At 40.5% G+C, this 13265-nt stretch overlaps 1 protein-coding gene across 1 annotated transcript in view; it reads left to right on the forward strand.

Annotated features, from left to right (window-relative positions):
• Nucleotides 1–13265, forward strand: part of STK10 (serine/threonine kinase 10) — a 97142-nt gene that overhangs the window by 67561 nt on the left and 16316 nt on the right. Inside the window, exons 4-8 of the mRNA XM_054977371.1 lie at nucleotides 2485–2634; nucleotides 6163–6235; nucleotides 7207–7401; nucleotides 9244–9325; nucleotides 10373–10507. Of these exons, the coding sequence (XP_054833346.1) occupies nucleotides 2485–2634; nucleotides 6163–6235; nucleotides 7207–7401; nucleotides 9244–9325; nucleotides 10373–10507 (635 nt within the window). The remainder of the gene's footprint in view (nucleotides 1–2484; nucleotides 2635–6162; nucleotides 6236–7206; nucleotides 7402–9243; nucleotides 9326–10372; nucleotides 10508–13265) is intronic.

Genomic DNA, 13265 nt, shown 5'->3' on the forward strand with positions numbered 1-13265 from the left:
ACATAGGAAGGGTGACCAGGTATCTATAAGAGATTAAGTTGATACGGAAGGAAGACCTCTGCCATCAGGATCGATACCTGACGCTGCTCTATTTTAAACACAATAGAGCAGGCAACTATATAAATGCCTTGCTTTATCTCCAAGAGCAATTGAGAATGATTATCCCATGTTGCAGTGTAAAGAGAAAGAGATATAGTAGCTCTTGCTTTTGCATGAACAAGCCTGGACAAAGGCTGTCTTGTAGGAGTGGAATGTGACAGATTTGTTATGACTGAGTTACAAGGTGAACTGTGGCCGTGGCAGGGGTTGCGTGGATTTGCTGGTCTTCCTGGTAGAGGGAGAAAGGGGTGTTCAGTTTCTCAGGATTTTAGCCTCCAGCTTGATCAGGCAGAACGTCTCTTGTTGCATAGATACCCTCCAGATAGAGACTGTGGTTTAGAAGAGGGGGGGGGCAACCCAAACTGTATTTCAAAGTCTGACTTGTTTGCCCCCTATGCTCAAAGTAGCAGATGGCAAGGCTGCCTCCTGTGTAAAAGGGCACAGAATCCACAGGTCTGAATGCCCTTTCCTGCAGCTTCCCGGAAAGCGAGAGACCAAATCCATGATTAGTCATTGGAAGATTAATTCCCATCTTGGTAAATGAATTACAGTCATACAGACACCTGCTACATAGGGCAATAAAAATCATAATCATTCTTTATTGGTTAAGGTTTGTCAAGTTTGGTAAAATGTTTTTAGAAAAGCATAGAGTTTGAGAGAATGACAACTTTTTCCATGGGATCTGCCAAGGATTATTAAAAATTACCTTTACCATCACAGTGGGAGACAAACCAAATACTGTCGTGAGAGCTTTCTCGGATACTTTGATTTCCGCCCCCCTCAGATGAATGGCTGCCCTACTTACAAGCTCCCCTTTGAACTGACCCTTCACATATACTAGGTTATACTAGTGCAGTTCCAACTATATAATGTCTTACATCTTCTTTGCTAACCAAATCTTGGGTAGCACGCTCCATCATATGAAAGCGTGGGTAAGGAAGAGGTCTTTCCCCTCCCCTTTTTTTAGTCAGTAACTGAGAAATAAATGGGGGTTCCTGAGCTTACAAAGAAAATTTTTATTGCTCAGTAAAATTCTCATGATGAAAATTTCTCTTCTCTGAAACTATTTGTCCAAATTTACTGCATGCTAAGAGAACAGTGCAAAGATATGTGCATTCCCCATTTAACTCATAGATGAGTTGTGACCATATATTCGTTTTGATCTATGAGATTGATAGTCTAATGAATTAAAGCTTCAATTACAGGTTAAAGCTAAAGAGGGATTTTCCTTCCATTTTGTATCCAAAACTATCAATATTTTGAATTTCAAGATGAACCATTTTCACGTTATTTGTTGGCAACTGAAGTCAACAATGTTCATTCAAAATCCATGCCCATTCCCCTCTAAAATCTTCCACAAAAGTGGTACTATTTAAACGTATTCTTTTTTTTAAAAAACGTACTCTTTTCAGTTATGCTTCTAACTCCCAGAACCCGCTACACTCTTGGAATCTATGAAGCCAAAAGTACAGGTTTCCATTTTGAATTCAATCAGAGAATTGTTATAGGAATTTTAAGTGCGATAAAATGCCATTTAATGATGAGGCAGAGAGGTCCCCATGAGAAACTGTCACACTCTTCATTAAGGGCTTGTCTTGTGACTCTACAAGATCTCCTTACACCCAAACCAAAATGAACAGCCAGTGCTTGTGGGACAATAAGCTCAAATGTGTTCCACTCAAAGAGCATCCCCTGCACCACACATGGGGGGGGGGGCAGGGGGACATTTCCCCAGATATTTCCCCCAATACATGCCCACGTATGCATAGATTTAGGATCCCAATCCAGGGTGATGAGGTGCATGTAGGAAGGCCTTGTATGTATATCCCCTGGTTTCCCAGCCAACATACTTTAACAGGCAATATTTGAAATTTCAAAAAGCAGACTTTGAAAAAAATGGTTATTTAGTTGTAGGTTTTGCTTGTTTAATTATAAAATAACTTGTACTTGGAGACATTCTAATATAGCCCCTCCAAAGGCAAATCTGCAAATATATTTGTCCAACTACCCTAACAACAGACCTATAAAGAATGACCCTCTAAAACTACTAAGCTGAGTATTGGGGCTTGACATGTAAGTTTCCCTCCCAAAGCTACAATATTGTTAGTGTTAGGTCTACCTTGTATTATGTCTGGGCTGTATTTTTTGTATGTAGCTACTGTTGTGTTTTTATGATGGACTTTATGTTGTAAGCTACATCAAGCAAAGACAGAGATATATGAAATCACAGTAATTGATAAGGATTCACATTACCACTATACATAAATTGAAACAATTCAGTATGTAGTTGATGATTCAATTTCAGGAGAGAGGCCAGCTCTGTGAGTCACATGAGGTTATGTTTAAGAGTCTTTCTAATTGCTTCTTGCTGTAATTGTTTTCCAGAGCTGGATCGAGGTTTGACTGAACCCCAGATCCAAGTGATCTGCCGCCAGATGCTTGAGGGCTTGAACTATCTCCACAGCAAGAAGATTATCCATCGAGATTTAAAGGCAGGCAATGTACTACTGACCCAGGATGGAGATATCAAGCTTGGTGAGAGATCTAGTTTGTCCTTGTACAAGAAATTAGCATATATGTACAAAAATTATCCCTTTTCCTTGGAGGCAGCAAGCTGAACTGCTCTGAAAACAGTAGCTGCAACATACTTTAGACTTCAGGGGTTATTTTGTGACTGCACAGACAGTAAATTTTCTGTATGTTTAAATTTATACATAGATGGTGGCTGCATAATAATCACTTGTTAGATTTGTATCCCCACCTCCCAATTTTCTTCTGAGCAAGTGGCACCCCACATTGTAGCCTTGCGATATTGTACGAGGCCTGATGAATAGGAAGATAGTGACTTGCCCAAAACTACTCAGTGAGCTTCATGGGTGAGCAGGGAAATCCAGATTCCGGAAAATCCGGAAAATCTTATTTTTTAGGCTGTGGCTCATGATGACAGTGCTGAAAAGATATCTGTTGTCCATCAGTTGATTTGAAACATGTTTCTTGCAGCATCATGGAAAGAAGTGCGTTTGGCCACTTTGACCGTAGGAGCTTGTCAAAGCAGCTTATTAGTTGGAGCAGTATTCTCCTGCCCTTATGAATGTGCCCCTCCAATTGCTTAGAGGGAAAGAGTGTAATTACTTTTCTCAGAAATACTTAGTTTATCTGGAGGCTGCTTTTAATTCTTATGTTCTGATGTTTTCTATGGTTTATTTAACCACTGTAGAATAACTAACACAGAAACTCCCAACAGCAAGGTCATATCTGTAGTGGGTAGATATAGATTTCTTTGAAAGTTGGTAAACCTGGTAATGCATAATTGTTTTAAGTATTACATATTACTGCCATGAAAATTATATAAACATTTAGCACAAAAGAGAGTATATAAACATATCTTCTGTGCTCAGTCATGCTGCTGAAAAATGAACGTGATAGAGTCTAGACTGTCAGAAGTATTGATCTGTCTCAGCTTCAGTGTATCTCTGGAGGTCAGTTTTTTAATAGTTGAGTAAAAAAAAAATTAAGGAGAGGGAAGTGGGTAAGAGACAAATTGCTTCTTTGCAGTGACTCATTGGGGCGAACATAACAAGAAGTTCCCTGTACTCTCACACTCAGCTTGCAGAGCTTTCTTTTTTGCCCTTTATGTAGGCAAGTTTTTTTTTTTTTTGTAGTGCATCAGGGTCTTGGAAGCAGTAAATCAGGGTCAATAGCTGTTGTGTCATTTTATGAACTCTGTGGAATGTATCACTGGGTACATTACTAAAAGCATAGCAATGAAAATATTTTTCACTCCAGCTACCTAATGACGAAATGGAAAGGAATTTTGTACACTACCTCTTCTCCCAAGAACCCCCTTCTTCTGTTTTACAACAAAGTCCAAGGGGAGGCTCCAAGGGGAGCTGCAGGGCTGTCTGTTTCTAGAATCCTTATTCTAGAATTGTGTCTTTTGTGCACAATGCATTTCAGAGTCCCTGCTTTATAAGAGCAGGTTGTGTTGGTTAATTCTGGAATGTGTATGTGTTATGTGCCATCAAGTCGCCTCCGACCTATGGCGACCCTATGAAGGAAAGACCTCCAAAACGTCCTGTCATTAACAGAAGTGCTCATATCCTGCAGACTGGAGGACGCGGCCTCTTTTATTGAGTCAAGCCATCCTGTTTTAGGTCTTCCTCTTTTCCTACTGCGTTCCACTTTTCATAGCATTATTGACTTTTCCAGAGAATCTTGTCTTTTCGTGATGTGACCAAAGTACAATAACCTTAGTTTTGTCATTTTAACTTCTAGGGGAGGACACAGGCTTGATTTGATCTAGGACCCACTTATTTGTCTGTTCGGCTGCCCATGGGATCCAGAAAACTCTCCTTCAGCACCACTTTTCAAATGAATCAATTTTCTTCCTGTCAGCTTTCTTCACAGTCCAACTTTCACATCCATGTACATAGTGATGGGGAATACCATCATTTGGATTATCTTGATCTTGGTTCCCAGAGAGACATCTTTACTTTTAAGGATCTTATCTAGCTCCCTCACAGCTGCTCTTCCAAGTCTCAGTCTTCAGATTTCTTCATTGCAGTCTCCCTTTTGGTTGATGATTGAGCCAAGGAACAGAAAATCTTGAACAATTTCAGTTTCCTCATTGTCAGCTTCTGCAGGCTGACTTCATATATGGGGCAGATTTCATACGAATGGGAAGAAGTGTTATCTGAAGGACAACAATCTTTCATAGCAATCTTTTATAAGGAACTGGATATGATGCTTAAAGTATGGGGACAAGTTTTATGGCCCACCAATTACTATACAGAGTTTCTTTTGCTGATGCTTTGCATTTATACCATACGTTGATTTAGATCCATCAGAAATGTCCACTGACAGGGATTTCCATTGGTGGAGCAGGATTTTTTTTGTCTCCCTGCTCCCACTGCAGGGAATGAGACCTCCATGAAACAGCATGAGTGAGAGAATTGGAGGTCTGCCGTGGGAGGAAGGAACTGGCAAAAATCGCCTTCCAGCTGCAGAAATCTTCCATTGGATCCCATTCCACTAGCCTTGCATTATCAATTTCTTGTCTTCTGGTTATATCACCAGCTAGAATTAAAGTTGTCCAGAGCTGGCCTGTGTTGCATAGGGGCCAAATGGCATCATTATAGGAATCCCAGTCTATTCAGATAGTGAGGAAGATAAGGGAAAGAGTGGAGAGCTAAAAGAGAGACAGGAAAAGTGAAGGTGATAAATACAATGTTTTTATTGCAAGTATATAGTACTGTTTAATCTGTATGTGCTTGTATATAAACCAAAACATACCATTGTTTGATTCGGCAGAGTTTTTCTTTGGGATAGAAAGAGATTATAGTTGATAGGGGAGGAGTTGCTTTAATTTAAAAGTCCTGCTTTTAAATCACCTTTTTCAGTGGAAAATTCTGGAGTGAAGTAGAATACCCTAACATAAAATAGAACTGCAAACAACAGCAAGAAGCTAAGTTAAAAAACAAAACAATTAATGGTATGTAAGGATTTTGCTGAGGGTTGTGCTCTCCAACTGAGCTCTATAATACATTAAAGAGCTACCTTTATTCCGATGGAAAATGGAAGGCTTTCACTCAGTGACTCCCCCTGTTACTCTGTCAGGGTGAAAAAAATAGAATTTTGGCATGATAGGAGCACAGTTAACAAGAAATGTGGTTCTTGAGACCTGATTGGTTCAGGAATGTACCCCATCCCATGTCTCAAGGGTCTTGTTATATTTACTTGTTTCAAAAATATGAGGGGAAGCTTGTTTCAATTAATTGAGAATGTATCAATGTAATCTAGACCCGCCCCCGCCCCATGTCAAACTAGAATGTGCTCTTGGCAATCTCCTTATGACAAAGGAAGTATGAAAAGTATGCTTTCTATAGCTAGCCTTGCAATGTTTCTCAACATTGGTCCAGACATTGGTCTCTTGGACGTTTTTGCTTGTTTTAAGGGAGCGTCTTGCAATGAGATGGGAGGGTAGTTTGAGTCATCTTGGACTCCTTGAAGTGCAAACACCTTATAATTTAATGAGAAAGTTTAACATGATTGCATTATTTTCAGCGGACTTTGGAGTATCTGCCAAAAACATGAAGACTTTGCAAAGACGGGATTCTTTCATTGGTACACCATACTGGTGAGTGAATATTGGCTGGTAAGATGAAGATTTTTCTTAGCATGTTAATCATGTTTAAAAGATACCTGAAGTCATAAAGTTTAGGCATTCTAATTTGAGAGTGGTTGTGTGTATCTACCACTTAGCTGGATTGAAACCATCCACATGAAGGGGCATATATGTGTGCTATATGGCTTGATGTTTTAGTATACAGTGGTGTGTTCTGGTCTGTTTGTATGTATTTAAAAAAATGTGCAAAGTTACAATTCTAGGTGATAATGCTGCTTTTTCCTAATTGTTTTAATGTGTCTGTGTATCAAAGCTCTGAGAATATCAAAGACTTTGGAGAAAATGGTGGCAAGAAAAAAAGCTTAGTAAAATTAAGTCAGTCTCTTGTAATAATGTTTTCTCATATTTACCTGCTCCCCCTTTTGGGGACGTGAAAAGTTGGAAGTTCTAACAGATGGGATGTTGACAAAACCCAGGCCATCCTCTCCCTCTCTTCTACACCCTACAATGTCCATTTGAAGCAACTCCAAACAAATGAAAGCAACCGGAATGTAACCTGTAAACCAGCCATTTCAGTAGTGAGCATTAATATTTGGGCTAAAGTAGCATCCCAGGCAGATGTTACTGACCTGTTGATTTTTTTCAGGGGCCTCAACCAGTTGAGAATGAGGAGGTGTAGAGGAATAGAAATTGAGGTCATGTCTAGCTAAAATTAACCATTTTCACCTCCCTTGGAATTTCAGTGAGAGTTACGCATGCACGCAACCCTTCTGCTGAAAACAGTGAAACCTAAAAGTGCTTGGCATTGGCTAGGGTATTAACCAAAGCTTTTCCACCAACTTCATTTAAAATCTTAAGTTATGTTTCTGCACGCTATAGTCATCTCTAGACTTAAGACAAATGGAATGTTGGGAGGAGAGGGGTGGGCTGCTTCCATTATAATCTCTTCCAATCAGAACTCACTATCTTTTGATTTCTTCTAGGATGGCTCCTGAGGTGGTAATGTGTGAGACTATGAAAGACACCCCGTATGACTACAAGGCTGACATCTGGTCCTTAGGCATAACACTGATAGAAATGGCCCAAATAGAACCTCCTCATCATGAACTCAATCCCATGAGGGTCCTCCTGAAAATAGCCAAGTCCGACCCTCCCATGCTTAACTATCCCTCAAAGTGGTGAGAAATATGTTTTGTCTATGTTTGTGTGCACTTGAGGGAAACATGCAGGCATGAGTGCGAGCGATCTACGTCTCTTCACTAGTTCCACAGAGAAAGTGGTGTCATGCTCGGTTCTGCAGCGACACCTTTCATAGCTGCCTAGTTAGATCTGCAGTGAAATGGGATAAAATTCCTAGGCTTGTATCCTACCACACCACTGAGCAGTGTTTGAAGCCTTCCTCTGACCTAAGCAGACTTCCTCTAACAAACTGCTCTTTTGCTGGCTCCTGAGCCTGGAGGAAGGCTTCACACATCATGAGAGAAGTGGGATACAAAGCAATGGCTGTAAAGCTGCCCTTGCCAAGTGGGATCCTCAGAGTGAGAGAGTTTTACGGGGAAACTCAAGAGTCAGAAGCGATCTCTCATTTGTTCTAAGCTTATCTTTCAAAATATTGCTAAACTCTTATGCATTATATCCAAATTCTCGTTCATCCATGAAGCTGATTGGGCAGCCTCAGCTAAGAGTTTGCTAGTTTGTCTTTGTAAGATCATTGTGAAAATGCATAATAACTTAATATAAATCATCCTGAAATCTTTGAATAAATAATACAGTGCAAATAATATTTAACACCACCAATGGACTGGATGCACTATAGAATGACTCCATCCTGACCAGGTGACTTGGTGCCTACCAGTCTTTTCCCATCAGCGTGGACTGGGGAGTACCAAATCTTCCAGGGGGCTTTGGTTTAAGTTTGGGTTCTAGAGATTGGCCATAATGAATCCATTTGGTTTTCTGCAAATGGGTCTCTTTTTCAGTAATTCTTGCTGAGACCAAGGAAAAGGCTGTGAGTGTCCTTGTTGCTCCTCTTACAGTAAAGGGTTCAGCTGAACCTACTCAACTATCCTTAAAGAGGGCCCCCCCATACACACGCACACACAGTTTTTATGGCGCAGTTGGTGATTTGGACAGGAAGTACATGAATGTTTCACATTTGTTGCTCAGAATCTTCTCATCTTCCTTTTCTTGCAGGTTTTGCAGTATTCCAAAGTGCAGGGTTTTCTGTTGGGGATATTATTTATGTGCTATTGTGTGGAGTGTGGCTGCCTGAACATCACGGGCATGTGATTGTATATTTTTATATTGTAATTAGTATTGTTATTGTATTGTATTGTATTTGTAATTCCCTGCCTGTATCCATGTTCCTTTTTTGTTTCACTCTTTTATAGAGTATTCATACAGTCCCCTGGAGTATGAACTCTCCACGGGACTATATATTTAGTAGGACATTTTTCTTGTTTTAAGAAAAAGAGTGGGTTGCAGTAAGGCTATTTACTCTTTTCCCCCTCTCCAAATCTATTACTGGCAGGTGGGGTGCTGCTTCTTGTGAAAATTCATTGGACATAATTATCTGCGTAAATGTGCTTGTAGCATTTCCCCCATGTGATTGCACTGGAATTGCCAGTCAGTGTTTCAGCCTGCCCTTGCACAGAATTCTGCATTGGTGGGGAAAAGTGCAGGGCAGCATTATAGTCACTTGCCTGACGGTAGGCTTTGTATTAGCTCAAGCTTACAATTGCCATCATGTGAGCTTGCTAACTTTCTGGGCTTTGGCATGAACACAGGAGCAGCATGCAGCTTGTTTCTGATCAGCTGTTAAAGGAAATGCTAAATCTAGTCTGACTATATTTTTGTCCTCTTAACACATATCCTATGTTGGTTCTTGATTGTCTCAAAGGTTCCTCAACCTGCAAGTACTGGCCATAATTTGTGATAATGTAGGGAATACTACCTGATGGATGTAATCTTGTTTTCCCCTCTAGTGGTTCTTGCTGATTACCTTGTTTTTTTTTTTTAAGGTCTTCTGAATTCAAAGACTTCCTGAAGACAGCCCTTGATAAGAACCCTGAGACCCGGCCAAGTGCAGCACAATTGCTAGAGGTAAGTGGAGAAACTCAGCAGGTGACTCATAGTTAACAAATGTATAATCTTTGGTGTGGGTACTGGGATGCACATGTAACTGTTTGTATGATTGTAGCCAATAATTTCAATTCGTTGTCGGATTTGTTGGTGTATAGATTAGGTGAGCTTCTCTGCTTAGTCATGGGTCCTAACTGGATGGGCGTCCCTCCCCTAGGAGAAGATATACTAATCTGACTAGGCCTGAGGCAGAATTGGCCAATGCAGACTGTAGTTCTGCTCTTACAAATGGAAATTCATTGCAAGTTACAGTTATGCTATGCGTTCATATTGCTTCTCATCCACCTACCTCCTCATACTTGTCTAAAGTAAAAAAGATTAATATAATTATCTAGCAATACAGATAAATTTTAATCAAGGTGTGGTAAATGTCTCTCCAATGGTTTTTTTTTCTGGAGGACAGAGAAAATAGTTTCCCAACACAGTAAAGAAACAGATATTCCATTTAACTGTTATGTTTCTTCTATGTGGCTCTTGTATGAAAGTCTTTAGTTTTGTACAGCCACATATGCTCCAGAACAGTGAAAAATGATTAGGCAGAGCATGGTAACCCATGTGTGTGTTAAGATGTACAACATAATGTATTTCTGATCCTTGTACCACTGTCGGGAAAATTGGCTGTTTGTGATCTTCTCTCTCCTCCCCTCCCCCCCCTCCTCTTCTATATTTGACCAGTTTCTGTACCATGCATCTGACGAAGAGAACTTGATTCTCGAAAGCTTATGCTACAATAAAATTGGTTAGTCTTAAAGGTGCTACTGGACTCTTTTTGATTTTGCTACCACAGACTAACACGGCTAACTCCTCTGCATCTGTGATGTGAAAAGTACACTTCACAAGGTTAAAAATTACCACACCATTGCGCCAGATTGCTAATGAAAGCAGGCTAGATTTGCAGATGGGGCAACTGAAAAAGCCATCAGAACCACCTCCTAAATCCATTTTGACCCATCATGGCTTTAGTGTCAGGATTACTTGTTCTCACCTGGTGCATGCTTCATTTTTCAGCATCCCTTTGTCAGTAACGTCACTAGTAACAGAGCCCTACGCGAACTTGTTGCAGAGGCGAAGGCCGAAGTCATGGAGGAAATAGAAGACAATAGAGAGGAAGGAGAAGAGGATGACTCATCAGAATCTACATCTGTAAGTCTTACTCCTTTTACCTTGAGGTATTAACATTGTTCTTTAAAAAGATAAAATCAGACACACCCGCAGACCCATACACAGAAGCACCAAGAATGCTTTATAAAAGGGTTTTCACAGATACAGCTAGCTGGACTGAAAGAAGAATTGTCACCACTTTTGACCCAGGCACATGGTGTGGGAGGGGAGTTATTTTGCTGGTTCCATGCAGGTGGACAGGAAAAATAGCTTCTTAAGTGGGGAGAGGCTGCTTTACACAGCAGCTAAGGCCTCTGGGAAACAATGCAGTGGGCAGAAAGCCAGCTTTCCCTTACTTCCTGTACAAGAGTCTTCTGAGTAAATGTTGTGTACAAGTCAGGGCTTACGATATGGCCAGAATGATTCCAAGAGTAAAGAAGGTTTTTAATTGCTGACCCTTTGACTATGAGCAAAATGTGTCTGGAGTCAGTTGAAAATATAAGCCACTCATTAGACCCCACCCCAGTAGCTGGTGTCAGGCTGTGCTGAGGCAGATAGAATCACAGTCAAAGCCATTTTAGTGGAAGCAGCACTGAGCGAAAAGGCAAGATTAAGTCTGCAATTGATCTCCTATGGGCAAAGTTACAATCCAAAAGATGTCTGTCAGAACAAGACAAGGATTAAGTTTATGCAGTTCTCCTCAGAAATTACTTTCTGTGTAGGAAAAAGAATAAAATAAGTAAAGTTGGCACCAGAAGAATGTGTTAAAACCAGGATCTTATTTTGACCTTATTATTATTATGATCTTATTATGGATGTTTACCAATTATACAGTAGTACTAAGAGCCAGGGTGGTATAATGCTTAGCATGTTGGTCTGGGACTGGGGAGACTTTCATGAAAGGTATTGGGTGATGTTGGGTTAGTTCCTGGACTCAGCCTAACATACCTCACAGAGTCATTAATGAGAAAGAATGCCATAAGGCCCTGAGTTTTATTTTACTTTAATTTTATTACATTTTATTTTAATTCTGTCTTTCAGGGAAAGACAGAATTAAAATAAAATAATATTCAAACAAACTTTGAGAACTCCTTTGTGAAATAAATATGATTATTAAAAGTTTCACGGCAATTTCAGAAAGGCAGTTCAGCAGTTTTATACTTCCAGTAGAAATATTCTTGTTTATTCATTTATTACCAATTAGCAAAAGCCACCAGTCTCATTTGCACTGAGTATGTTTACTGGCTACTTCTCAATGTTGCTGCATCAGATACGCACCTGCAAATGTTTCTGACATAAATGTAGTGCTTTGGGGTTTGTTTCTGAAATGTTCTGGGGAGGAAACAGAAAATCTAGCTCACGGTTTTTGTGGCATGTTTGCTCCCTGATCAGCATCTGTTTCACACTTTAAAAACAAAACAAAATCTTGCATTATCTAACTTTTGAGGAATTTGATCCCAACTGAGATAAACATTGTAAATATGCTGATATCGTCATATCACTATGCTGCATATCCAATTGGATTTCATTACATGCCAACTAAAGTCATTTCAGAATGAGGGTAATGCTTCCTGTCTTCAATCTGAATGAGTGAATGTTTTTTCTCCTTTTTGGAGGCCTCTGTGTAGAAATCAGAAGGATGCTGTGCATAAATAGACTCTCTTCATATAACCTCTTCCCTCCAGCCTATGTGATTGTAGGCAGTGCTGTACATAGGGCTAGGGCAATGCTGTTACCAATCATACAGAATAGGAAATGGACAGAGTATAGAAAGGGGATCTGTCCAAAGTTTAATACAGTCGGGTCAGGAAGCTTCCCCAAACTTGGTGACTCTGAAACTCTTTTTGCTCCCAATGCTCAGAATTCTAGTTGCCTGGGTGAAGAGTTTGGTTACTTTTTAAAAAGTGCATGCATAGCCCTAGGGTTAGGGTGTAGGGAGAAAACAAGTACAGGTCTTTTAAAAGTTTAAAGCAGGGAATGAGTGGGATATGGTGTGGAGTGGAAAGTAAAAACGTGAGCCAATGGCAACATGACAGATGCAGTCAGAGCTGTCTCAAGCAACAGCTTACCAGTGCTCTTAAAAATAAGCTACATTATGGCCTCTTGGAAGCTCTTTGCCAAGGAGCTGTCAAGATTCCTGTGACCTTAACCAGGACTTCCACAGCAGAGTGTGTTCTGTCTTTACTAGCTGTAAGCATACAGTTTTCTTGTTAAGTTGAAGACTTTTACTGGCCAGCCACCATGTCTTATGAAGTGATCAAAGATGCAAGCGGAAAACTCCATGTTGTGTCCCAGAGTAGAAGTTTTTTCTAGGCTATTATCTCTCTAACTCTCTACACTACATTTTTCTTCCCATTCCCACAAATGGTGGTGCGGAGGGGCGGGGGGAGTATTTACACAGTGCTTTAAAATGTTGGCAGAGAACGTGCTGGGGAAACAAGCCATTCAGAAACCACTGCATGAAAAATGATCTGCCTAGTACTAGGTCACAGCAGTCTCCTTACAGTACCAATACTCTGCTGCAGGGGTCATTGGACCCTGTTAGTAATAGATTTTTCTTCACATTCGTGCTGCCTGTTCTACTTCCTCTTCATGGGCTAAATCCAGCAGGAGATTTCCATGAAAGGAAGGGGGTTTGCCAATTCCACCTTCCATTGCAAGATGCCTCATTCACCCCTCAGGCTGTTCTTTAGGGTCTCTTGACCCCATGAGCGGTACTTCATGGAACGTTTTGGCAGTGGGGTGGGAGAGGCAAGAAAGGCCCGTTTTGATGACAGAAATGGGAAATTGCTGCTGGATC

The sequence above is a fragment of the Eublepharis macularius genome, chromosome 4 (assembly GCF_028583425.1).
Source record: "Eublepharis macularius isolate TG4126 chromosome 4, MPM_Emac_v1.0, whole genome shotgun sequence".
NCBI classification, from domain to species: Eukaryota; Metazoa; Chordata; class Lepidosauria; order Squamata; family Eublepharidae; genus Eublepharis; species Eublepharis macularius.